The 26,457-nt window shown below is 45.1% G+C and overlaps 1 protein-coding gene across 3 annotated transcripts; it reads right to left on the bottom strand.

The window, feature by feature from the left end:
* Positions 1–1,567: 1,567 nt before the first annotated feature.
* LOC138983747 (uncharacterized) lies at positions 1,568–22,013 on the bottom strand. 3 transcript variants are annotated; one of them, XM_070357055.1, is made up of 10 exons: positions 21,811–21,999; positions 12,544–13,776; positions 11,741–11,884; positions 10,045–10,164; positions 9,425–9,729; positions 7,344–7,736; positions 5,879–6,116; positions 5,097–5,345; positions 4,633–4,683; positions 1,568–3,171 (listed from the first exon to the last, which is right to left on the bottom strand). In XM_070357055.1, the coding sequence occupies exons 1-10, from the start codon at positions 21,827–21,829 to the stop codon at positions 3,023–3,025; spliced, it is 2,901 nt and encodes a 966-aa protein (XP_070213156.1). In that variant the 5' UTR covers positions 21,830–21,999; the 3' UTR covers positions 1,568–3,022. The 3 variants fall into 3 exon arrangements, with proteins under 3 accessions (XP_070213156.1, XP_070213157.1, XP_070213158.1); XM_070357056.1 differs by lacking the exon at positions 11,741–11,884 and having other exon boundaries at positions 21,811–21,998; XM_070357057.1 differs by lacking the exons at positions 1,568–3,171; positions 4,633–4,683 and having other exon boundaries at positions 5,323–5,461; positions 21,811–22,013.
* Positions 22,014–26,457: the final 4,444 nt, after the last annotated feature.

Raw genomic sequence — 26,457 nt, 5'->3', positions numbered from 1 at the left:
CACACACACACACACACACACATAGTGACATACACACACCCACACACACCCACACACACACACACACACATACATCACGACCCTCGTCTCGATTCCCCGTCTATGTCAAAACTTGACTAAATGTAAAAACAGGGAAAAGTCTCCTCTGAAAACAAAAGACTTTGTTTTATCAATAAATCTTTGTGCCTTGCAATTGTTTTTTTGCTTCTCTTTGTCTTTTTTGTTATGTGTGTGTGTGTGTGTGTGTGTGTGTGTGTGTGTGTGTGTGTGTGTGTGTGTATGTGATTATGTATGTGTGTGCGTGTGTTTGTGTGTGTGTGTTTGTGTGTACGTCTCTGTGTGCGTTTTTGTGAGTGTGTGTTTGTGTGTTTTTACATTTAGTCAAGTTTTGACTAAATGTTTTAACATAGAGGGGGAATCGAGACGATGGTCGTGGTGTGTGTGTGTGTGTGTGTGTGTGTGTGTGTGTGTGTGTGTGTGTGTCTGTCTGTGCGTGTGTGTGTGTAGAGCGATTCAGACTAAACTACTGGACCGATATTTACTAAATTTGACATGAGAGTTCCTGGGAATTATATCCCCGGATATTTTTTTCATTTTTTCGATAAATGTTTGTAAAAGTTGAGGCGGCACTGTCACACCCTCATTTTTAAATCAAATTGATTGAATTTTTTGCAAAGCAATCTTCGCTGAAGCTCGCATTTTTCATGATCCGCTAACTTCGACCATTATTTTTGATGATCACTGAGACTCGGCATGTAACCTCTCTTTATCCTGCTCAGCGCGACCACTACCGCACTATTCTGCATGGCTTGTCGATTTCACTGCCTTTGCCACGAGCGGTGGACTGACGAAACTAAGAGTATGTGGTCTTGGTGAAAAATGCAGTGCGTTCAGTTTCATTCTGTGAGTTCGACAGCTTGACTAAATGTAATTATTTCGCCTTACGCGACTTGTTTTTCTTTGCTGTAGAGTCGACTGGTATCAATTTGCGAGTGTTTTATATATGTTGTTGTTTTGCTTCTCTATTGTCTGAATGTGTCCAAAATGCAGGAAACAAATTCAATTTATACAGCTTAAATAATTTTAAAAAAATAATTTAAAAAAAACACTGCAGGTTTTATGTTATCCCTGTAACTAGAGTCCTAACTGATCAAGTATCTGTTATGAAGCTAAACGCAAAGTATTCCCAGAAACAGACAGACAGTCAAAAAGGAGGAAATAAGGGTTGCCACACCCAAAGTGTACAAGATGTTATACGTTTGTCTTTAACCTGAAGTAAGAAAATGATTTACACGCGAGGAGTGGTGCTTACAGCTTCAACATCGGTTTAACGAGCTGATTTTCCATATCGAACATGAACACCTACAGAGATGTTCACTAGAGAGAAGAAAAAAACAAAAGAAGGAATACTCTCATGCCTGAGACAGACAGACAGACAGACAGACAGACACACATGACAATATTCAGATAGACAGACTGAAACACACACACACGTACATACACACACACACACACACACACACACACGTGCGCGCTTACGAATACAGAAACATGGGAAGTAAACATCTAGTTTTGGCTTTTTTTTTTATTCAATTGAAGCCACCAGGAACAAATTATACATATTACACATAAATGCATAAGGCCACAAATAAACAACACAACTAAGTTGATGGGCAGCTTTAACACACACACACACACACACACACACACACACACACACACACACACACACACACACACAATCACTGACACACATCCACACACACACACACTCACATACACACACACACACACACATCCACACACACACACACACACACACACACACACACACACACACACACACACACACACACACACACACACCTCAGAAGTTGTGGATACAACAAACGGCCGCTCCAGTGTGAACTGTGAGGAGCTACAGCCATTCATATACATCATGTACAGTCCACGACACACTGCAATGGTTGCCTGTACATGTCGAGCGGGAGCCAAATGCATCTTCGTTTGGCTCACACCAAGTATTCAAAATAACAACAACCGAATAAGGCCAAAATGAAGCAAGTACATTTACAGTTCTTTAAATTTAATTTATCTGCCGAAAGCAATGACTGGACAAAAGAAACATCAACGGTAGTTTGGAAAGTAATCATTCCTTCACATCCTGATTTAAGCCAGCAATAGTTAAATATTCAACAAACCCTGATCATGCTGATGGACAACTTCAGGCAATAACCTATCTGACCCTTTTTCTTGACACAAACACACACACACACGCACACACACAATACACATACATACTATTATACACATACATACACATACATACACACAAACACACACACACACACACCATGTACCTTTGTCATAGAGTAGCTCACATTTGATACACACCCACACCGTCAGCAAATAATTACCAACTGTACCCGTTACCATACAGGGAAACAACTGCTGATTGTACGCTTGCAATGTCCCTTGCCCTGCTCCATAACTAAACCCTGAGTATGGTAATGAGGAAATCAACAATAGCCGAGCTGAACCTAGTTTTTGAGATGGAGGGCCTTCCAAAATGGAGGCAGGGGTGCAGGCGGGGCGAGCTGAGGGGTTAGGGGCCAGTGCCACCCAGATTCTATTGACATGTACCATTTGAAAGGGGAAGTTATGGTCTCTCCTTCAGGAAACAGGTCCAAATGCCGGGTAACGGGGACGGGGGAGGTGGTAGGGGGGGGGGTGGAGGAGCGGGTCCAGAACCGAGCAACCCACTCCTCAGGTCCAGCCCCGAATAATGCCAGTACAAGTTGTGAACCAGCGATACACCGGTTCCACACACACCCAGACCTCGCTCTGCCTCCGAAGAAAATGTTGGTTGCGACTGGAGAGACACTGTCCAGTCACAGGGTCATTGGGCTTTGACTTGATCATTCATATAATACACACCTAACGTTTGGCATGGCGTGTAAAACAATACGTTGGAGAGATGATGGACAATCTCTCCTTTCATCCTGACTCTCACTGTGCCTAACTAAGTATGACGTCTTTCCCTTTTTATCCTGACTCTCAGTGCGCGTGTTGTCTCCCCTTTTTCCTCCACACCTACATCCACTTCCTGTGCACGCGGTCTCCACAGCACCATCGGGAACCCAAACAACGCTGCCAGTAGTAGTAAGGATCCTGGAAGTAAAATCAAGAACAGAAAAAGAGGTACTGAATATCCGTCAGCTAAGCGCAGGGCAAAGAGGCCAGGGCTGTGGGGCACGAAGCGAAACTAGGCAACTGGGAGCGATCAAGCCAAGTTGTTGGAACGTTTGTTATTGACAAATAACAATTTATTTGTTAAATAACAACAAATGACACATTTTTTTTGTTCCAACAACTTACCTTTCTCGGTTTTTTTATTCTGAAATTTGGAACTTTGGCAGTCTTTTTGTATTTGGAATTTTTCTTAACAAATCTAATTTTTAACCAATCCATTGGGGTGGCACCCATATTTGCTTCGTGCATCTCAGCCCCGGACTTCATGCTAAGAACGTTTACCCGCTGGACACATATTTAGTGAAATAATGCCACGTCCTGAACTCCACTAGGTGTCGGGGCATATTGATTCCGGTTGCATTAACATTATCTTTGTGTTTAATTGTCCGAGTCTTAAAGGTTGTCCGAGTCTTAAAGGTGGTCGTCTACATTTTTTCTTCTTTTTTTCTATAATCACACGGTGAGATTTCATCAAAAAGTTGTGACAGATGATGAATGAACCATGGGAAAAAAAGTTATAGGACAAAAAAATATATGTAAAAAAAGTTTTTATTTTTGGAAAGTGATATGTATCATTTCCAATGTTTATGTCTGCCATGCGTTGGACCATGTGCTTTGCCTATAAATATCGACCAATCAAATTCAAGTCACTACGGTGACAGCAACACCCACACAAGCACAGAAACAGTTTGACATTGGGTATTGGAGCGCTGTCCACGCTGACTTGTTTTTAAACGCACGCATGGTATTCGAGAGGAGTTTTGACCTCGGCAATTGCCAAATAAGGATATCCTACTACGCTGGAACACTACAATGAATTTTCAAACGGCTACCCTGGCTTCGTCCTTCCTGGTCGAAGGGGGGGTGTATTTTTGATATTTAGAGGGAATAGACTCAGCATTTTAATGGTCAAATGTCGATTTCTGTATACAAATGTAGACAAGGACCTTTAACCGAACACTCTGAAAATGATCCAATGGTGCCACTAATCCACGGACGTGAGAGTTCATGACAGACAACTAGGTGGTAAGCAGTCGACGCGTCGGATTGTTTAAAATTTAAATTTTTGTGTGTGATTTCAACCAATCAAACCCAGCAGCTGCCGTTCCCTGTCAGTAGGGTGAAACCCTGTTTCGCTTCTTGCATCTTGGCCCAGCTCCCGAATCAGTGCGGAAATGGCAACTGACAATAGGATTCCACAAGTACTGTCCAACTCGGACACTCCCCGCGCCAAAGAATACCCATCTGTGCCCTTCGCCGACACAGTCTCCCTCCCAACCAGGAATAACGCTCCGTTTGGCTATTTTGGGGATCCATTAAGGTACAAGCCCTTAACAGGTAAGTCTTTAGGGGCAATCAGAACGCAGACAGGATGCTTACCAGAGAAGAGAAAGACGTCATCATAGCTCCCGCCGTTACTCACAATTGCACCTGCAACAGTGAAGAAAGCTTGTTTTCAAGTTCGCACACAGCGGCATTCTAATACATATTTAAATGCACACGTTTGATTTGATAATTTTTGACCGCTAGAAGACACATTTAAGGATGGATTAAGGCTTAATCGTGCCAGTGAAATTCAAACTATATTGATAGAAAGAAAAGTCTTGACTTATCTACACAGTCTGGGAAGGGTATTTTTAGGTCTTATTTGACAAAACACACACACTCACAGACACAGACACAGACACACACACACACACACAAACACACACACACACAGACACACACACACACAGACACACACACACACACACACACATACACACACACAGAGACACACACACACACACACACACATACACAGAGGCAGGACTATATACAATTTTATCCTTCCTTATCCTTACCTGCAATAGTGGGCCCAAGCAGAGAGGCCACGCCCTGGCCGAAGCAGATGATACCAAAGGCCAGCGCTATCTGATCCACGCCGATGAAGCTGATGATGAGGATGTTGATGACGGAGGCCAGGCCGCCCGAGTAGAGGCCGTAGATGGCGGAGTAGGCCACCTGGCCGCTGAAGGAGGCCGAGTACAAGGGGAGGGTGATGGTACAGAGGCCGCAGAGGCCCAGCATCCCGATATGCATCAAGTCGGGGCCTTGGTATGGAGAAAAGCATGCTGAAGGTTATTGGTTTTCTTCTCTTGGGTAAACTGTACTTTATGGCAGGTCGATTTCACCAGTTAGAGAGCAGCCCGGACTTCCACGAGGATAGCTTCACAGAACCAAACGATCCAAATACCAAGTAAACTCTCCATGGTCATTACAGGTTGAACAGCATCTACCAAGGCTTACAGAACACAAACTTAATTACAAAGCAACATAATTAATGAGAACACGACACCATCGTCGCCGTTGGAATGTGTTATTATTCTGCACAACACATCCTGTCACACTAAATCGTACTAGTGTTGAGGTGCGACAAGGGCTGAGGAGCACGAACCGAAACGGGAGAGAACAAACCGCGGGGTCTGATTGGTTGAAATCATAACAAATTACAATTTCAACCAATCCAAAACCGCGGCTGGCTCCCATCCGGTTGGTAACTTTCTCATGCATTTCGGCCCTGGGCACCACCACCACCATCACAACCACCACCACCACTACAACCACCACCATCACAATCACTCACCTATGGACACGTCACCGGCCACAAAGCCCACGATGAGACGTGACAGCGTGGAGGTCAGTCCCACAGCCGTGATCAGTGTGGCGGACTGGAAGGGACTCGAACCCTGGGCCGTGGCGTATGTGGGCAGGTAGGTGAACACGATGGACTCCCCGAACACCCACACTGACGCCGACAGGATGTAGAACAGGAAGCCCGCGTTGCGCACGAACCGGAAGGAATCTAGCGCTTCCGTCAGAGCCTGGTGGGGACATAGACTGGCAATGTGAGTTTGTGTCAACCTTTCAGGCAATGATGTTTAAAACGACACTTTCACAGTAAAAGAAAAGCTCATTAGTAAGCAGTTGAAATTTTGTATCTGAAAATGACGTAACTGTTGCACTTATCTATCATTTTTGTTGAAACATAGCACAGGGCGAACGATCAGCATTATATATAGCTTTTCCCCTGTAACAAAACCAAGGCTAAAGAAAATAGAGAAATAGATATTTGACATGTGAAGCAAATAACAGCACGACTCTCTCTCCTGTCAATATGTTTGTTGGTTCAACGGTAGGAAGAAAGCTACAGTCACTTCCCGGGATGGGGTCCATGTCAAGGACATTATCATGTGACATGTTGTCATCTATACTTACCCAAGAAGCTAAAACATTTGTTTAAACTATTCAAAATCTCTTCTGGATTCTTCTGGTCACACATCAACCGAAAACATAATTTGGAAACAACCTAGTCTGATTAAAGTGGCATTAAAGTGGCAGTATGTTAGAGGGTAAAAAGCATCTTTACTCAAGTCGAACAAAGTTGGGTTAATCTAGCGATACGTAGCTAGAAACAGACAATCTCCCTCCGAACACAAAGAACGGGTGATGAACAACTATAAGGCCAGTTAAAACATCGTTACAACCGACAAAGAACTATCTCATGGATCCGGCCACCAAACAATACCTTTTTTTTTTAATCCATCTTAAATCTTTTTTTTTTTTTTAGTTGACATTTCAATTTGTCGTAGTGAACCATTCAGAAAATGTACTATTTCTTCTCTCGTCAACACTCGAGAAGTTTCAAAATCACAATATATTATTTTGTGTAGCTGCTAAGCTGGGCGTTGAACATTCAGATATTTTAATTTTTAATTTCCTGGGATTCGTTCATCATCTGCCTTGAAAGAAGGGGGAGATTGTGTGTGTAAGATCGCATAAACTGCAATCAGCTACCGCAAGTTGGGGCTGCTCTTGTCAAGCTTCACAAGCCACGTTCTGTGTGCACGCGCACTGGCTTCGATTCGGAGCAGATCACGTGACGGAAGGAACGGATTCTTGGCGTCAAGGGTGCGATCATGCGCCTCCCCGCTGAAATCAAAGCAACCATGGTTAGAACATCAACGCGACAGTATTTTCTTTACACGAAAAAACAACCATACTCGCGAAAAACAGATGCACCCTAAATTGCAAGAAGAAACACAACATACTTTCCACACGGAGAAACCAACGCGGGATTTCAATGCTGACGTCTTCTTCCCTTCGTCTGACCCTGGTTTGTGCAGCCTGGCCTTCCCTCTGAGCGTTCGGCGACCCATGCGGTGTTTCTCGATGCTAACCGAGTCTATGCTGTCTCCCATTGACAGCTGGCTAGACAGGATGTTGCGAGGCAGCCATGCTGTTCGCGCAGCCGTCTCAAGCACTTCTGGTACGGTGATGACAAAATCGCTGTTGCTGTTTTTCCCCACAGACAGCTGGCTGGAGCGGAAGTTGCGTGGTCGCCATATTGGTTTCCCAGTGGCATCTCTGACATCTCGTGACGTCACTGAGAGTTCGCTGCAGCTGTGGGCAACACTCTGTATTCCTGGTACTTCTAGCAGCATCTGTGGAAAAGACGGATCGCTAGGGATGAATGTATAGACCCTATCGGTATTCCAAGCTCTCGTAATCTCTCGCAAACTTCAGAGCATAGCAAAGCATGCGGTACAGCGATCTCGTGCGAGCTGCACAAGCCAAGGTTCGAAGTTCTCGCGATGTTCAAAGCATAACAAAGAGCGTGTCTCGCGAGAGCTGCTCAGATACCGAAAAGGTCTATTGGTCATGATCTTTTCCGCTCTTCTTCTCTCCTTTCCCCTTCCCGGGGTCCATGTGTGAAACCGTTAGAGCATCAGCACAAGCAAAACTGATCATCACGTGTGTCTACACCCTGTCTACACCCCGTCCACCTGCTTCATTGATCTGCCATAAACCTGATTTTCTCAACTGTTTGTAGGTCTTAGCATGGAGGTTCCGCTGTAGCATATTCTTCTTCTTCTTCTTCTGAGTTCGTGGGCTGAAACTCCCACGTACACCCGTGTTTTTGGCACGAGTGGAATTTTACGTGTATGGCCGTTTTTTACCCCGCCATTTAGGCAGCCATACGCCGTTTTCGGAGGAAGCATGCTGGGTATTTTCGTGTTTCTATAACCCACCGAACTCTGACATGGATTACAGGATCTTTTTTCGTGCGCACTTGGTCTTGTGCTTGCGTGTACACACGGGGGTGTTCGGACACCGAGGAGAGTCTGCACACAAAGTTGACTCTGAGAAATAAATCTCTCGCCGAACGTGGGGACGAACTCACGCTGACAGCGGCCAACTGGATACAAATCCAGCGCGCTACCGACTGAGCTACATCCCCGCCCGCTGTAGCATATAACTCACCCATGACTGTTGAAGGGCAACACAATCAGCCTCCCTGTCCCTGCTGACGAGAAAGCTTCAAGTCCCCAGGGCACTGCTTCAAGCCCGAACCACACGTTTCTCAATTTTGGAACGTTTGCAGTCTATCCTTGTTTTGATTTCAACCACACTCATTGCATGCCTCTCAACCACACTCATTGCATGCGTCTCAACACTCATTGCATGCCTCTCAACCACACTCATTGCATGCCTCTCAACACTCATTGCATGCCTCTCAACCACACTCATTGCATGCCTCTCAACCACACTCATTGCATGCCTCTCAACTCACTCATTGCATGCCTCTCAACCACACTCATTGCATGCCTCTCAACCACACTCATTGCATGCCTCTCAACCACACTCATTGCATGCCTCTCAACCACACTCATTGCATGCCTCTCAACACTGTTCTGTGACTGTTGAAGGGCAACCACACTCATTGCATGCCTCTCAACCACACTCATTGCATGCCTCTCAACCACACTCATTGCATGCCTCTCAACCACACTCATTGCATGCCTCTCAACACTGTTCTGTGACGGTTGAAGGGCAACCACACTCATTGCATGCCTCTCAACACTGTTCTGTGACTGTTGAAGGGCAACCGAATCAGCCTCCATATCTCTGTGGACCAGAAATGTGGACGCCCCAAGGACACTGCCCCAAAACACCACTAAGTACACCGTTATCTTAATGTATCTCACCTGTGACTGTTGAAGAGCGACAGCATCAGCCTCCTTGTCCCTGTTGAACAGACAACTGAAGACTCCAAGGTCTCTACTCCAGGATCTAATCGCACTCATTGCATACATATCAGCACTGTCAAGTGTGCAGACTGGTCGCTTACCTGTGACTGCTGAAGAGCGACAGCATCAGCCTCCTTGTCCCTGTTGACGAGGAAGCTGGAGGCCCCGAGCACGCTGCCCCAATAGCCAGCAGCACTGTGAAGCGTGGACACACTGGCCAGGACTGCAGGGTCCACCCCATGGTGACCGCCGTACACCAGCTCCAGGTCCTCAGCCTTGTCTCGCTCCAGGGAGCTGGGTCTCATCACCATGCCCGCCACCGCGATGTTCAGACCCACGGCGCCCCAGATCAGGAAGGCCCCGCTCAGCCCGTACGTTTCTATCACGTGACGGATGATAGGGCCGCCTGAAGTGTGATAAAAACAAAACATTGTATCGTTGCATGCACCATTGTATTACAAATGATGTGGGTCTTCGGGACAGACAAGCAATATAGGTTTGATACTGACCGCCTGTTTACTCCGACAAGAAAGTGTACTCGTTTTAAATCTTGCTTCAAACTGTGATTCACTGTGATGCATTGCACTGCATGTTTAAAATCAGACACTGCCAAACAATGTGCCTTAAATGAGGAAAATAACTCTCCCCCCTTTCCTAAGACAAAAACCCAGCTGAGCAGAATCAGTTGAGGTGGGAATTAAAGTGTTCTTGACCTACTGACCTATAAACATGCCTGCACCAGACCCTGCGGCAATAACACCAGACGCGAATCCACGGTAGCGCTCAAAGTAGAAGCCGACACAGACAAAGATGGGGTTCAGGGCCATCCCTGTACCGATCCCTGAAACACATATAGAACCACACACAGTGAGAGAACGTTTACAGTTATGGTTTCACAGTTTAGGTGAGTTCATCTAGTATCCAACGGACACTGTCAGACACATTTTGATCTTATCTCTTTGGGCTCAGGCACTCTGTTACAGAAACAAATTTCAACTAAGGAAAAGGATTTTTTAATCCACAAACATTTAATCAGAAATTAGAATTAGAGAAAAAAAATCAGATTAAGGAGGAGAAAAAAGGAAGAAGCATGGAAGACTGTAAGAAACTCACAAAGAAATTAGTAATTTAAGAACAGATTGCTTGCACAGAAATGATTTAAAGAAACGAGCATCCAATCAAACAAACAATAACTGAGTAAATAATCAAAAAATAAATGATTAAGTACACTAATTTTGCTGATTACTTAGATTGATAGCAAGTAAACTACAAAACAAAAAGAGCCAGAGTAAACGAATATTGAACAAGTCATTGTTTAAAAAGTAACGTTTTAAAATAAGAATATCCTGTTAGCGTGAACACATAGCAGGGGTGATTTTCCGTTGTTGAAAGGTTTTCAGGCAACTCCACTTCCTAATCACGCTGAAAAATAACCACTGCATATATCGTACATCCACATTAATCACACAAAAGAAATACATGCACCTTACGATAAAACGTACATTCTTGTGTTTCCATTTGTCCCTTCAATTCAAAGTTATAGGAAATAATCTAAACTAAAGCAATGTGATAATATTCCATGGTATAAAAGCTAATTTGGATTCTGTTCGCTTTCATCAAAGATAACTTGTATTAACGCAAGCGCTTTACATGAAGTTTAATGGAGCTTGAATATTAACATAACTATTATCGTATGCAGTGTGAGCCTCCCAAAACATGATGCATGTACAATCATTTCCAGAAATTAAAATGCATGAATATTGATGGCACTCAAGGGTTATACAGTTGAACAATGATGTTATAAATGTAACTGCGGATCAAAAAAGAAAAGGAAGATAAGAATTCTTCCCATGCCCCAATATATTATTTGGCGCTACCTCACACCATGAAGAACATGACGGCTAGGAAGGGCAAGGCTGGGCCAGTAGAATGACCTTGACCGGAGAACTCCTGCTTTCTATGTAAGAGTACTCGTTGTAGTCCCCAAAACGTACATGAGATCCAAGGTTTGCTTAAAATGGACAAGACTGCAGCGGAAACGTTTCTTTTCTCTTCCAATGAAAGAGCAACATTTCAGATTCATTAATGAATCAAAGGATAACTTTCAACAGTAACCATAACGGTGCCTATAACATGTCTACAGGAACAAGAGACACCTGGCTGTGGGGGCTGAGATGTGCATTATTGATGATGTGAGGTAGGCACGCTTTGTGACGTCACCGTCAAACCTTACTGACGTATGAGAAGTGTCACTAACCACACAGACCCTCATGACCCGCGAGTGTGACGCTGGAAAGTTCTCAGTGCTTTCTTTCTCGCTGCCGAGACAACCCGCCTTTAACCTGCGAAAAAGTGAAGGGCATTCAGCAACACATCATGTACACAGAAAACACACCCAAAGAAAGGTAAGCTCATACCTGTAATGACCCCGTAAGTTAGTATCAACTGGGTGACGTCCTTGGCGAAAGACGCGCCGACCATACCGACGCAAATGACGAGAGAGGACATGACGATAGTGATTCTGCTGCCCAACCTATTCTTTATTAATCCTGCAAAGGGGCCTGTACGGGGCCAGGGGGAGACAGAGAGAAAACAAACACATGGCCATCAGTACTCGCATCTGAAGGAGTTTTCTCTTTGCGAGCAAACCTGGCTTATTGTCGGCTGGGAGGAATAGACGAGAAAAGGCGAACAACTTCACAACACAACACACAAAAAACCACAAATTGGCACAGCGCAGTGTTGTTCCCAGCCTCATGGGAACTCGGGTCAGTTTGACCTAGATTGAAAATATGAGCAGGTCCATATATATCCTGGCTTTTCCCTTGTTATAGGGATTTTGGTGTTCAGAAGACCTCCTATAGGACTCAAAACTATAAGGGTTTCGTCAGGAGTCAGACCAATGCGTCAGATCAAAATAATATGCATTATTGACCGAAGACCGAGACCTGGGAACGACGCTGCAGCATGTAGGAAGGAGATAGACAGACAGAAACAAAAAGGCTTTCAACAGTTGCGAAAGTTCACTTTCGTCTCTCTTTAAAATAATCTTTTCCCCCCAATCAATGACATACTTGACATCAAAATTGAACAATTCCAACCCTCACATTATAAAGCAGCACACACAAAACAACCCATACCAAATCAACCACCATTTTTCAACATTGGACAAACTCTCTCCAACCCTCAGCGGATACTGTACCGGAAGCCGAGGTCTTACCCATCATGCAGAGCGTGCTGAGGTGCGTGGCGCCGACCCAGGACGCCTTCTGGACGTCGGGTTCCATCACCTGGAGGATCTCGGCCTGGAAGATGCCCGTGGAGAAGGTGAAGGTGCCGAAGATGGTCATGCCGAGGAAGGCTGCAGCCAGCACCACCCACGCCCACCCCTCGTCTATGTCACGCCCCTTTGGGGCGGGGCCTGGATCGTCATCTTCTTCTTCTTCGTCATCTTCTTCTTCTTCTTCTTCGCTTTCCTCGTCTTCGTCGTCGTCATCGTCTGGGTGATCGTCTTCTTCACTGTTTGTAGAATCGTCGTCGACTTCTGTCTTGTGTTCGACATCTTCCTGAGATTGCATGTCGTCGACTTCAGCTTCCTCTCTATCCTTTCCGAGATCTTCATCTTTGCTTTGCTCGTCTTTCTTCACTGGCTCGTTTTCTTCTACTACTTTTTCTACGTTGTCTTGTTCTGCTTCTTTGATTCTTTCTTGTTTAGTAACTTCTGTGTCTTGTGTTTCTCGTTCTTCGGAGCCTACTGGTTGCTGGCTGAGTTTTGAGTCTGTGATTAGCTGACTTGTGACTGGCGTGTCTCTGTTTGCTTCTGAGTCTGATAGAAGCGGTTGGTTTTTCACGTCACAGTCATCGACTCCGGACTCGTGATCATCATTCCCAAAGTCTGTGATCGTTGATGTTGAACTTGTTGGCATTCCTGTGTCTGTGGGCATTCCTGTGTCTGTTGGCATTCCTGTGTTCTCAACAGGAATTTCAACAATATCATCACTATACGTGATAAGGTCTGCATTACTGGTAGAGTCAGATGTCTCTGGGTCTTTATCGTGGTTGACATGATGGCAGTCATCAAGGCCAATCTGGTCAGGGACGGACATGTCATCTTGACAATTGTTTCTCGTGTTCTTTGCAGAAACACACGACTGCACTGAAGGTGTATATTCAGCTTGACTGGGAAAATAAGAGTCCAGCGCCTGCCGTTGAGACTGCCAATCACTGCAAATCGCCTGGCTGTGCCTGATCTCGTCAGCATAGCTCGCAGTACCCCAAAGCTCTGTCGCCGGACACTCTGAGCTGGAGCCAGATTCCGGAGTGAGGGAATTCCACGTTGCATCTTCCTGGTTGTAGTCTGTGGAGCTTTCCCCGAGTGGCTGAAAGGCCGGGTTTAGCGCCGGAAGTACGGAGCTGTCTCCCATGGCTGAATCTAGGGAGAGGACTGAGTTCACTGCAAACAAAAACAAACACCATCAATGGTTTTGTCAAACAGCTTTGGTGAATGATATTTGATGAAACCCGCTTTCTGCACTGCTCTATCACAGTACCTCTTCACAAATAAGTTGAATCACAAGAAAACATAGCGAACATAATAGTCAGGGAAACAACATCCCGTTCGTGGCAGGCCAAATAGCGAGTATTTAAAGATCATAGAATGCATATCAGAAGTCCTATAACAAAAACGAGACCCACAGATTGCCTAAAACGCCGATATTACAGGTCTTCCAAGCGCGTTTTGAAGTATAGGAACCACTGTCAAAAGCAATGACATCAGCGCTAAAAACACTCTCGCTTCCACCCGTCACCACCTTCGTCCAATATACGCACAAAGCGTCAAACAGCAGCATGAAAACATGTCGACTTTCCCCAGCCAGTGCCAACCAGACAAACCGGTCACACATATTGATCGGGATTGTTGTGCAATTCTGCACAAAAGTACTACATTTCCCCTGATTCACTTGCATCGCAAGGAAAAAATCAGAAGCTGTAACACTCACAAAATATTTTGCGACAAGGGGCCAATACAGTGCGATATACACAGGGACGGACTAGGGGGGGGGGGGGGTTACAGGGGTTGCGCAACCCCCCCCCCCCCCCCGGCTTAAGCATGTACCTCCCAAACGCCTTTTTTTTGTGGGGGAGGGAGGGGGCTGGGGTTGCATCTGGATCATCATGAAATCCGCCCAACGAATGGTTGTGTGATGCGCCCGCAGCGTGTTGGCATACATACATGTGCTTGTCACATCCCGCTTTCAGCCTTCACCGCCGGCTAGCCAAGCTGCTTGCAGCACCGGCGAAAAAGAGAGCAGCCTTGCGTAAGTCTCTCCCTGCCAGTAAGCCTCTCCACAACAAGTCCTATGCAAGCTTTAAAGCAACCCTCCACGAGGTGTTGGGTGGTAACTGGGGGCCTTATGTCCCCAGGCAGAATTGCAAGGGCGCGGAGGAGGTTTGGCCCCGAACATGCGGCAGTGCAGGCCCACCGGTGCGTGGACACGCCCTGGCGCCCATGAACCAAACCCCCAGGTATGGGTTACCTACAAAGACTCTACGTCCCAACGGCTGACCAGGCGGACGAGGAGAGTGTACTCCCAACGGCTGTGAAGGCGGAAGAGGACCCTTAGTCTCACATCCCAACGGTAAAACAGGCGGACGAGGAGCTCCCAACGGCTGTTTTAGCGGATGAAGATGCCCCATGTTTTTGCTGCTTTCACAAGCGCCGGGTTGGAAAGACTCGTCAGCCCTGATAGGCAGCTTTCCTAGGAGAAGGACACTCGGAAGTCAAACCCGGCCAGATGAGGGCCGATAACCGTGTGAGGAAACTTGTCTAGGACAAGGAAAAGTCCAAAATCACACCCACGAAGGCCTACCGAAGACGGAAGACACTGACCTTCAGGGTGAGGTGAGAACCGAGTGTCTACGCATCACCGACAAATATGGTTGTGTCTACATCATTGAGAAGTCGAACGCTGAAGAAGAATCATGAAATCCGAGGAGAAATCGCACCTCTCACCCCCTCCAAAAAAAAATCATGAAAAAGGGAATATTCCTTGCATAGCATTCCGTTGCCTATGCGTCATTGCCTATACAGCTTGCTGTCAAATTTACCTTTTTTGTTCAAGGAGAGGCTTCCTTTCCCTCCAGAAACACAAAAAGAACGTTCAGCTTCAAGGGGTTTTTGCCCCCGTGCAACCCCGTGCAACCCCCACCAAGGGGGCAAAGCCCCCTGGACCCCCATCTGTAACCCCCCCCCTACTACTTACTTAGTCCGGCCCTGATACATGAGGCATAGATTTAAAACATTAAACAAAAGGGCCCGGGTAGCTCAGGTGGTAGAGCACTGGACTTGTGATCGAGAGGTCGCTGGTTCGAATCCGGGCCGGGACGGACACTGGTCAACTTTATGTGCAGACCCAGAGACGGTATCCATCTCCCACCCCCGTGTCACCACAATGGCACGTTAAAGATCTTGGTCAATCTACCATATCAGATGGCTGATACCACCTAAACACGCAAACATCAAAAAGCCGTGAGGCCGTAAAACTCGAATCGTATAAACCAATTCATGTCCAATATAGGCAATTAAGACCTGAGATTAAGCCCTTAAAATTTACTACATTGAACATTGGGATTTCGTAAGAGCCCGTTGACGTCAGACTACGATGAAAAATGGATTTAGGCGACTGGCCAAGACTGTGTGTTCAATCGTAAAATCAAATCCTAACTAAAATGGATCGATACACAAATGCTCTATGCATTTTTGAACAACATATGAAATCTGACACAGATCTCGACAGTTCTGTTCGCCCAACTGCTAGCGCGGTCTCTCAACAACAACAACAACCTTTGGTGCCACTGTACTGGAAGTCTCATCCAGGGACACGCCACATTACCAGTCTCAACAAGACATGGTAATTGGTAAGTACTGACCTTGCGTTTGCATCGAAGACAAGCCTATGAGAGATTGACCCCCCCCCCCCCCCCCACTCACAGCCATTCTCCAACCCACCCACTCCACCCACCCTAACCCCACCCACTCACTCACCCCCTCACCCATCCTCTCCCCCCCCCCCCCCCCCCGCCCCCGATCCTGACTGAGGGTACAACTGTTAGCTGCACTCCAAGCCTTCGTCATGCCACAAAACAAGGCAGAGTGAAAATAGCTCACGTAATCAATGGGCAGTTCGTCTGGTATCGATTTAACGTGTCGGGCAAGGAGAGACGCAGATTCCTTTGTCGATTTCTTCTCATAGTGTATTGCTGTTGAGTAGTTCAACAGTTCAGTTATGTATTGCTCTCTCTCTCTTTCTCTCTCTCTCTCTCTCTCTCTCTCTCTCTCTCTCTCTCTCTCTCTCTCTCTCTCTCTCTCTCTCTCTCTCTCTCTCTCTCTCTCTCTCTCTTCTCTCTCTCTCTCTCTCTCTCTCTCTCTCTGTATTTCTTCTCCCTCTCTCTCTCCTCTTTCTCTGTCTTTCTCTCCCACCCCCCCCCCCCCCCCCTCTATGTCTCTATCCTCTCCGTCGATCGATCGATCGATCTCTCTCTCTCTCTCCCTCTTCTCGTGTGAATCTGAATCTCGTTGTTTAATGTATGATGACGCCCTATGTTCGGTTTCTAGTATATAAAGGTTATAAGCGGACGTCGACAGGGACAATGAGGAGTGTTGATGGCATGTAAGACGATAGGTGTGTGCCCTACACTGTCTCTCGACACCGATAACCACGCTGTCCGTCAGCGAGGCGACCGATTGCCGGCATCATAGCAGATGCGGACACATATTACTAGCGCCAAAACTAAAAAATTGTAATTAACCCGTGAAAGTTACTAATTTTCACAAGAAAATTACAATTATGACGTGAAAATTAGTAAGTTACTTATTTTCACGTGTTAATAACTAATTTTGAAGTGTTAATGTCTAATTTTCAGTTTGGGCTCGCTTCCTGACGGCTTACTAGCGCCAAAACTAAAAATGTGTAATTTTCACGCGTTAATTACTAATTTTCTTGTACCTCGTGACTGTGGGGGCTCAATGCGCATGCGCGACTGTTACACCGGCCAGAGCGAAACATCCTTCGATTCGAAACTTTTCTGGTCTATAGTTCTTTAATCCGATGCAAATTAAAAATAAGAGCTGAGCGCATGTGTAGATAGCCGTGACATACAACTGTCTGTCCGACAACTTGTTGAATAACGAATTCTATCGAAAGATATTTGTGAAAGTGTGCGAGTCTCGACCAAAGAGATATAGATCCGTCTGCTAGTGGTCGGTCCTTTAGCACATGTCCGACCGGCCGCCATTTTTCCTCTCTCGGTTCGAACATTTTCGGATCGATTGTCATCGATTGTCCTTCACTAATACCACTACAAAGCAAATTTATGAGTGTGGTAGTCCGTCGCGATATAACCTTCGTGGTTGAAAACGACGTTAAACACCAAATAAAGAAAGAAAGAAAGTGTGGTAGTGGAAACAAATACGAGGTACGGCTGTCTGCCCGACAATTTGTCGAATAAGGAATTATATTGAAAGATATCTGTAAAAGTGTGAGACCACAGCCGATCAAAAGTCCGTCTGCTACGAACAGCTTCGATTCGAAAGTTTTCGGGGTCGATTATTCTTTTTTGCGACAAGGGGCCAATACAGTGCGATATACACAGGGCCGGACTAGGGGTGGGGGGTTACAGGGGTTGCGCAACCCCCCCCCCCCCCCCCCCCCGCGCTATTGCAGAAAACTGTGATATGCATCTTCCCGTCGGATAACTTGGTCGATAAGGCCTTCTATTAAAAGATACCCAAGGGGAGTAACTCGAAACTGACTCAGCGCGCGGTCTGCTGTAAAAGGCCCTATTAGCGCGACTTACAGAATAAACAGCGCCACCACGCGGTCAAGTGCCGCTAAAACCTTTCCCTGCATACCACTCCGGCGGGGCTTGCTTTTGTTGCCAACATGTAGATTGCTAATTACTCGCCGAGCAGACGATGCATGGGGGTGTGCACGTTAAAGATCCCACGATTGACAAAAGGGTCTTTCCTGGCAAAATTGCATGGGCATAGATAAAAACAAATGTCCACCAAATACCCGTGTGACTTGGAATAATAGGCCTTGAAAAGTAAATATTCGCCGTAATGGCTTGAGATTTACTGGCCGATGTGAATGCGTGATATATTGTGTAAAAAATTCCATCTCACACGGCAGAAATTACGCCACCACCTGCACGTACTTGTAATGACGTGAGTCATTATGTCGGCAACCGCTCAGTGTTTGATTTATTACCTGAGGCTATGGGGCTGAATAATGTAATACTTGTTTTGACACACTACACATTTTCGCTCAACAGAAAAGCAACGACACAAAGTAAGAGTAAAACCGCCCTCGTTCGCTCTGTATCACACGCAGTTTAAAAACATGAATGGTTCACCACATTCCGCAACAAACGTAATATCTCTTTGTAGCCAAGACGTGTTTGAACCTTGGGTGAGAGCCACAAAACACCGGTACTGTCGGCAACACAGTCCTTACTTTCACTGCTGTCTGGTGCCTTTGGACTGCATCTATTGCGCACATACGATCCCCCCACCCCACCCCTCCGCATCCAGTCTCCCCCACCCCCCCCCCCCCTCCGCCACCCCAACTCACCCAGTCCTCCTGTCCCAAAACGGAAAATCTGACGTGCTATGCACAGTTCATGTAGAGCTACACGCAGCAAAAACCCGGACCTTCTTCCGGGACCCCTCCCCCCCTCTAGATTCAGACCGGCGAACTGTGACCTTCTTGGCGTACAACGAGACAGTTCCACTAAGGCAAGCCGAATGTAGCACAGCGACAAATGCAGTGGCAAATGCAGTGGCAAACGCAGTGGCAACGGCAGAGGCCAATCAGAGACCAGTATTTTGAAGACGACTGGTCAACTTCAAAATACTGGTCTCTGATTGGCCTCTGCCGTTGCCACTGCGTTTGCCACTGCATTTGCCACTGCATTTGTCGCTGTGCTACATTCCGCTTGCCTTATTCCACCGCTATCTCAGCGTAGCATTGACTATCTTTGGATCCACTGCTACAGAGGTGGACAAAGGCCACTTCAATCCCCCCTTCCCCCCCCCCCCCCCCCTCACGAAGTTGGCCGAGACTCCAACAGAGAGATGAACAGCACAACCAGCCGCATAGAGTTACAATAATAGGCCTATACTACACGTTATTTGTATTTTGACCAAAATATGACACTTTGCCCAGAACGTGACAGTCAATGTTCCTCCGAGACCATGGTAACAATTATATTATTACTGTATAATTATATGAATAACATTTATGTATTGTATGCATGAATTTTATTTATCCTACATACGTGAGAGAGACACCCGTGAGATAATAATCGTTCAAATCTCACGTGTAAATGAGGTCATGTCAAGCAAGTCTGGCAGGGACCTGTTTTTCCACTGCTTATGATGCCAAGTCACCGAGACAAACGTCATTATAGAAACACAAATTGCGCTCGCTAATTACCCTCGATGAATCTTTAGAACTAACACGTCACGCCACACTTTCAGAGTGACGTTTCTTTGCTTTGACGTAATAGATAGCACGAGGCTTTTGAAGAGATCGAGGTTCCAAAACAAGCGTCTTCAATTTAGCTGCCTCGAATGCAGGACATTTTCAGTAAAATACACGTAAGTACAGTATGTAGGATAAACAGAATACTACATGGCTTGCTGTTTCGTACCAGATTTACACTCGTTGCTTTTTCAAATAGTGAACAGCTCGCTTTCGCTCGCAGTTCAATATTTAAAAAAACCAACTCGTGTAAATCTGGTACGACACAGCAAGCCATGTAGTATTCTCTATGTATCTATCTATTTTAGTTAGAAATATTGTATTTGTTACGAGTAAACGCACACAAACATACAGTCTTTCGTAGTCTCGGCCAGCCAACTGAATATGAGTTTTGGTCGGCCTCTGACGTCACATGGCTCAAAGAAGGAACATCCAGTGTTCAATCGATACACAATATATTTTGGGACATTGCAAACTGCGTAGAAGAATGCACTACCTCCGATACATCATCTATCCTCTTGGTGGGACGTTTCCAGAAAAACAAAACAAACAATGTGAAGGGAAGAGAGTAAAAGCGCAAACACAATGTACTCCGTTGTGACGTCAGTCATTATGCCAGCAACATATGTTGTGACGTCAGTCATTATGTCAGCAACATATGTTTGATTTGTTACTTCAGGCTATGGGTCTGAACAATGACATAATTCCAGGTCCATGCTTGGAAACTGCGTAAGAGATCAGTTAAAAATGTTTAATATGTGATTGGAAATTCAATTATAGTATTCAGCGAAGAGAGAGAAAACAAGTTGCGTGAAGCGATAGCAAAATATTTAGTCAAACTTTCACAATACTTGTAACAATCATTTTTCTGTATGTACGCAAAGTCGTGATTTTTACCTGTGATGGGTTTTACAACTCTTTCCGGAAAATTGCATAACATCTGAACAAATATCGATAACGATCCGAAATTTACCCGCAGTACGTCTCATTGAGTTGGCACCAGATCCTGAAAGTTTCAAAGCAAGCCACCTGGTCATTCCTGAAATTCAACGCGGTTCCCTCTCGTCCGAAGAAGTGACAAGAATGTTCTATACAAGTGTAGATAAATTGGGACTACGCCATATCTGCCAGTGTATGTCTTGTATTTTCTAAAGGAACGCACGAATAGAGCTATTACAAACAGATCACAGTAACGTACGGACAGACAGGTAGACAGAATAATGGACTCAGAAAGAGACACACACACACACACACACACACACACACACACACACACACACACACACACACATGTATGCACACGCCGCGTATCCGTCTGCATGATTAAACAGGGAGGGTGTGCTCGTTCTTGGATGTCTGCGAGTAAAAATGCAGTTTGTTTCATTGTTTAAGTGGTACGACAGAAAACTACAATATCAATATCCAGGCGCCTGTTGCAATCCATTCTTTTCACCGGAGTTGCTTGGTGACGGACACAGTCTCTTCCGTGTGTGTATCACATTTCTAGCGGCAACAAAGACAGCGCTCAACATTTCCTTGCCAATCTGTATGCACACCAGTGCTCATGACACTGTTTTGAAGACAACGCCATGCGGACCATATCCCGGGGGGTGCAGGCTGCCCTAACACCGAGCCTATTTATAGCAACATTATGCGATTGGCGCGCGCACGGCAGGGACCACAAGTGATAATGCAAATGAACACAAAGCAATCCAACAGTTACTGATTTCTCTGCGACATAGTCCCGTAAACCAGAAATGCTTAAAGGAATCTCAAGCATGCATAATAAAAGATCGCATAGCATAACTAAACCACTATAGCTTGGGGAACATAAAAGAACAGAAAATAGAAGACGAAACTAGAAAATCACCAAACCAGTTTCACTGAATAGTCACAAAACACCGAATATGAGAGACAGCTGGAATGTCAGACATGCTACGTACCTTGCAGTATAGTTTTCATCTTTGTAGCATCCGCGTAACATGAACACAGCTGCTGACAGTTTTCAATGACCGTGTCTTCGTCGCAACAGAGAGGAGAGTGAATCTAGAGATTCGAGACGCTGGCACTACGCAAATCCTAAACAGCTGAAGCTTGTATTGAACGCGATGCGTGCGCACCGCACTACCAACACAACAAAATGACCCTGGCGGTGTTGGTGTGAAAAAGTGAGCACACGTTGATTTTTTTTTTAACTTTCGTTTGCTCTGCTTATAGGACATGCGTTGATTTGATTGATTTTAATTTTTTTAATTTTGTATTCTCTTTTAACTCTGCCTATGATAGATTTATATACTCTTGAAAGATAGCCTCGGCTGACCTTGAGTTGTTTCTTTCACAACTTTGACCTTATGTACATCTATGTCTATTGAAGTTTCAAGAAACACTGGATGCCAAGCAGAAAACGGGCAATACTTGCTGATAAAGAGGTGAACAACAGGTGTTATTCTATGGTCAGAGTAAAGCAAGGATATGGGTGATTCTCTCTTAATGGTGTAACAATACAATGTTGTCAGCACAGCCGGTGCCACTCGCTTTTTAATTCTCTTTTCCATTTCTTTATTTGGTTTTAAAGATATCAAATCAAATCAAATCAAATCAAATTAACTTTACTATTTCAGAAATTGCAGATATTAGGAATACAGCATGTTCTTCAAGCCTACAAAATCGAATCATGTTTCACTTCAAGTAGTACAGCAAGCCCATACACACTGATTACACTTGCCATGATAGATAAAAAATCGAACAGTACCCATGTCGTTCGACACTCTGGGAGCATAAGTTTAACATGGTATGGAATTAATAAAACGGCATTGCCTTATTGTGACGGATGCAACACGACTAAGAGAGTGGCACGACTGAGAAGTTAAGATCAAAGAAAGAGAGAGAGAGAGAGAGAGAGAGAGAGAGAGAGAGAGAGAGAGAGAGAGAGAGAGAGAGAGAGAGAGAGAGAGAGAGAGAGAGAGCGAGAGACTGAGAGAGAGAGAGTAAGAGAGAGAGAGAGCCAGAGAGAGAGAGAGAGAGAGAGAGAGAGAGAGAGAGAGAGAGAGCCAGAGAGAGAGAGATGATGATTATGGAACTTTATTTTCCAAGGATAGAGGTTTAAGTCCACGCCTTTTCCTACAACCTGTCCTTACAACCATAGACCTATATTAGTCTACTAGATGAATACCCGCTTCGCCGGGTACGGCTTCGCCGGGAAGAAGTCGAGCCGAATACCCGGCTGCGCCGGGGACCCGGCTTTGCCGGGTGCGCACCGCACGAAGGAAGGGAGATAAACGCGCAAAACACTGGAGAAGAGTAAAAATAGTATAACGGGAATATGGATTGAGCGTTGTCGACAGTGACCTTCTAAAAATAGAAACGGGAATATGGATTGACGCCACACGAAGGAAGGGAGATAAACGCTGAAAACACTGGAGAAGATAAGGAAGAGTTACTGGGAATGGATCCAGAGAAAAACCAAAATCGGTTCAGCGCTGCGCGCTGAGAGCACGTGTTGAAATATTTCATCGGGCAGGTTGTGTCCGGGGTGTACCAGAATATGGCCACCAAATTTGAAACAGATCCATCGATAACCTTGGGCGTGCATCGCGGACACACACACACACACACACACACACACACACACACACACACACACACACACACACACACACACACACACACACACACAGACACACACACACACAGACACAAGTCGTATATATATAGAAATATAGGTCCCTGTTACAACTAATACAACATTCTAATACATACATAATAGACAAGTTTACTAACGGACACATACTGACACTGGCAAACACTAAGAGAGAGAGAGAGAGAGAGAGAGAGAGAGAGAGAGAGAGAGAGAGAGAGAGAGAGAGAGAGAGAGAGAGAGAGAGAGAGAGAGAGAGAGACTGACTGAGAGAGAGAGAGAGAGAGAGAGAGAGAGAGAGAGAGAGAGAGACAGAGACAGAGACAGAGACAGAGACAGAGACAGAGAGACAGAGAGACAGAGACAGAGAAAACTCACCAAAGGTACACGAGTACACTCATAAAGCTACAGGAGTTGTCGGCATCGCAAGCAAACAAAAATTGGACACCTTGATTTGTTCAGTCAGTCAGGGCAAACTTTTTGTTGACACAAGAAATACACACGAGTAAGATTAAACAGACAAAAAGAGAAAAAAAAAAAAAAAAAAAGATTAAACAGACCATCACGCTTGTAATGTAAAGCAAGGACAAGAAAGGGCACAGGCGTTGAAAACTTGCTGACAGCATAGATTACAATGTAAGCACAACGATCGCCGCTATGCATGCCAAAGGCATGACAGTGTAATGCATACAACACGTTGCACTTTATTCAGGCGAACGTGACTGAGAGGCACACACTGGGACACATAGCTAACAGGCAACGGCACAACGTTGAGAGATCAAATCAAATCAAATTTATTTATTTTACGAGAGGGGGCAGGAGGGGGGGAGGGGGGGGGAGGGGGGGGGGAGGGGGAGGGGGGGAGAGCGGCTGACAACATGATGATAGATAATTTGAGATGCCTTCTTACTTGGTTTATTGTATCTGTTTTCCAATACTTTTGAGGATTGTATTTTTTCGATAAATCGTGTTTTAAGTAAGGGGACCATTACCCTTTTTCAAATGAAGTTATTTTTCGTGAAGGTATATTAATTAGGTCTTCATAAAGACTACTAGTTAAATTGCGTAGCAAACTCTTACCTCCATCGGGCCGTACCTGATCACCAGGTAACCACGTGAAATTCAGCGCACACCCGTCGTTTGCACGTGTGAAATATACTCGTTGCAAAGTGACTCGATATAGCTGGTTCTGGGTCTTGCCAACGAGTGTAACTCTGCTCAGTGTTTGTTAGTAGTCATTATGAAGACACAATAAGGAAGCAAGCAACAACAACGCCAACTGAACAACAAAAACAAACACAAATTGCAAAATAACAGTGGTCTGATTTCTTGAAACGAATTTGAGAGGAACCGGCAGAGCAAAGAATGCACAGGTTGGTTTTTTTTTAACAAAGGGGAGCATTCACGTAGGCCTGCTTGAGAGTCTCAAATGAGCTATACATGTAGTTTTTCGTAACTGATCCGCAAAAGTCTGCCATATAATTGCCAGGATAAACATGAGCACAGCTTCAGGCTCTGTTCCCGGCATTAACAATAACATTGGCCCATTTGGGCAACGGTCTGTGGTAGCAATTGTACGTGCTTTTAAAGATTCTATCTGGTGACTGTTTTAAATAAAGATGCTACAGTCACCGTTTGAGAGGACACGTTGACACGGGGGATAACAAATAAAACAACATGTAGGCACCAGCAGCTGTCGATGGAAAAGCACCATCTGATGGAATGCTTATTCCAATCAATACCAGTTGAAAGACACACAAAAACAGAAGAAGACGAAGAAGAAGATGCAGATGATGAAGAAGCAGTCCGACAAGCAAGCACACAAGCAAAGACGGAATACAAAAATAACACACACACACACACACACACACACACACACACACACACACACACACACTGACGGACAGACATACAGACACACACGATACAGACAGACTCACACACCGTACCGACATAGACAGACAGAGACAGACTATCTATCATTTTATCCAGTTACTTTTTTGATCTAAAACATCATAACTTACCGATTTTCAGCTGGAACCGCGACATGCACCTCGTCTCATCAACTTTTTTTCTTCAAAATTCGTAGCCTGTGGTAAACTTGTTACTGGGATGCGCATCCAACAGTGAAACCTTGACGAACACATCTGTCTTATATTGCCTTATTTTGGTGACGCAACAAAACTGTCCTGCGATATCAGTCACACGCCTTAGCGGAGTGTACAGACATTACGGGTAGCTCACACAGACATCTGGGGCAGGGTTCATGGGTGGCCAGTTTCAACTTCAGTTGAACAAGTGAAGTGCAGCAATCCGACGAAATCGGGTTTTATAAAAAAAAGATTGCAGTCGGCCGTCTGCACGGGGAGTTGCCTGATTACAGCGCTGTCCTCGGTAATCTTCCACTTTAGCGTTGTAAATTCAGGAACGGGTTTCTACTGCAATTCAAGCCACCAATTTTGCAGAATCTGCTCTTGTAAGTATAACAAGTCATTGTAGATAGCTTTGAAATTACGGAATTTGAACTGTAAGGATACCTTTCATTATATTTTCATTGGTTTTAGAAGGAAAACATCGACACAAACGTTTTTTCGAAGGAAGGGAAACAAGTTTGTCGATATGACGTATGCATTTTCTCGCCATTTTTGTCGATCAAATGACCAAATTTATTAATAATGCTCAATTTTGAAGCTCAATCCGTCAATTAATTTCATGAGAAAAATTCTTTGGTTTGATTCAAGGGACTTGTATTAAAAAAAAGAGTCAATAATAATATTGAATTGTGAGCTCTGAATTTATAACACTAAAGTTCAACATTATATATTTTGCCCTCCCCCAGCGCCGCGTTAGGACAACGGTACCGCAGTCGGGTAATACCCCGATTCCACACATCCGTTCTAGCTTCCGTTCCCAGCCGTCCTGAGGACAGCTGCCACAACAATGAGACGCTGCG

The sequence above is a fragment of the Littorina saxatilis genome, linkage group LG13 (genome assembly GCF_037325665.1).
Source record: "Littorina saxatilis isolate snail1 linkage group LG13, US_GU_Lsax_2.0, whole genome shotgun sequence".
NCBI lineage: Eukaryota > Metazoa > Mollusca > Gastropoda > Littorinimorpha > Littorinidae > Littorina > Littorina saxatilis.
This window is presented reverse-complemented; position numbering and strand designations above follow the sequence as displayed.

Coding starts and splice junctions, on each gene's coding strand:
- LOC138983747 (XM_070357055.1), bottom strand. Junction 11,885..12,543: donor CAGCACGCTCTGCATGATGG/GTAAGACCTCGG, acceptor GGCCCCGTACAG/GCCCCTTTGCAGGATTAATA. Junction 4,684..5,096: donor GCTTGGGCCCACTATTGCAG/GTAAGGATAAGG, acceptor TCACTGTTGCAG/GTGCAATTGTGAGTAACGGC.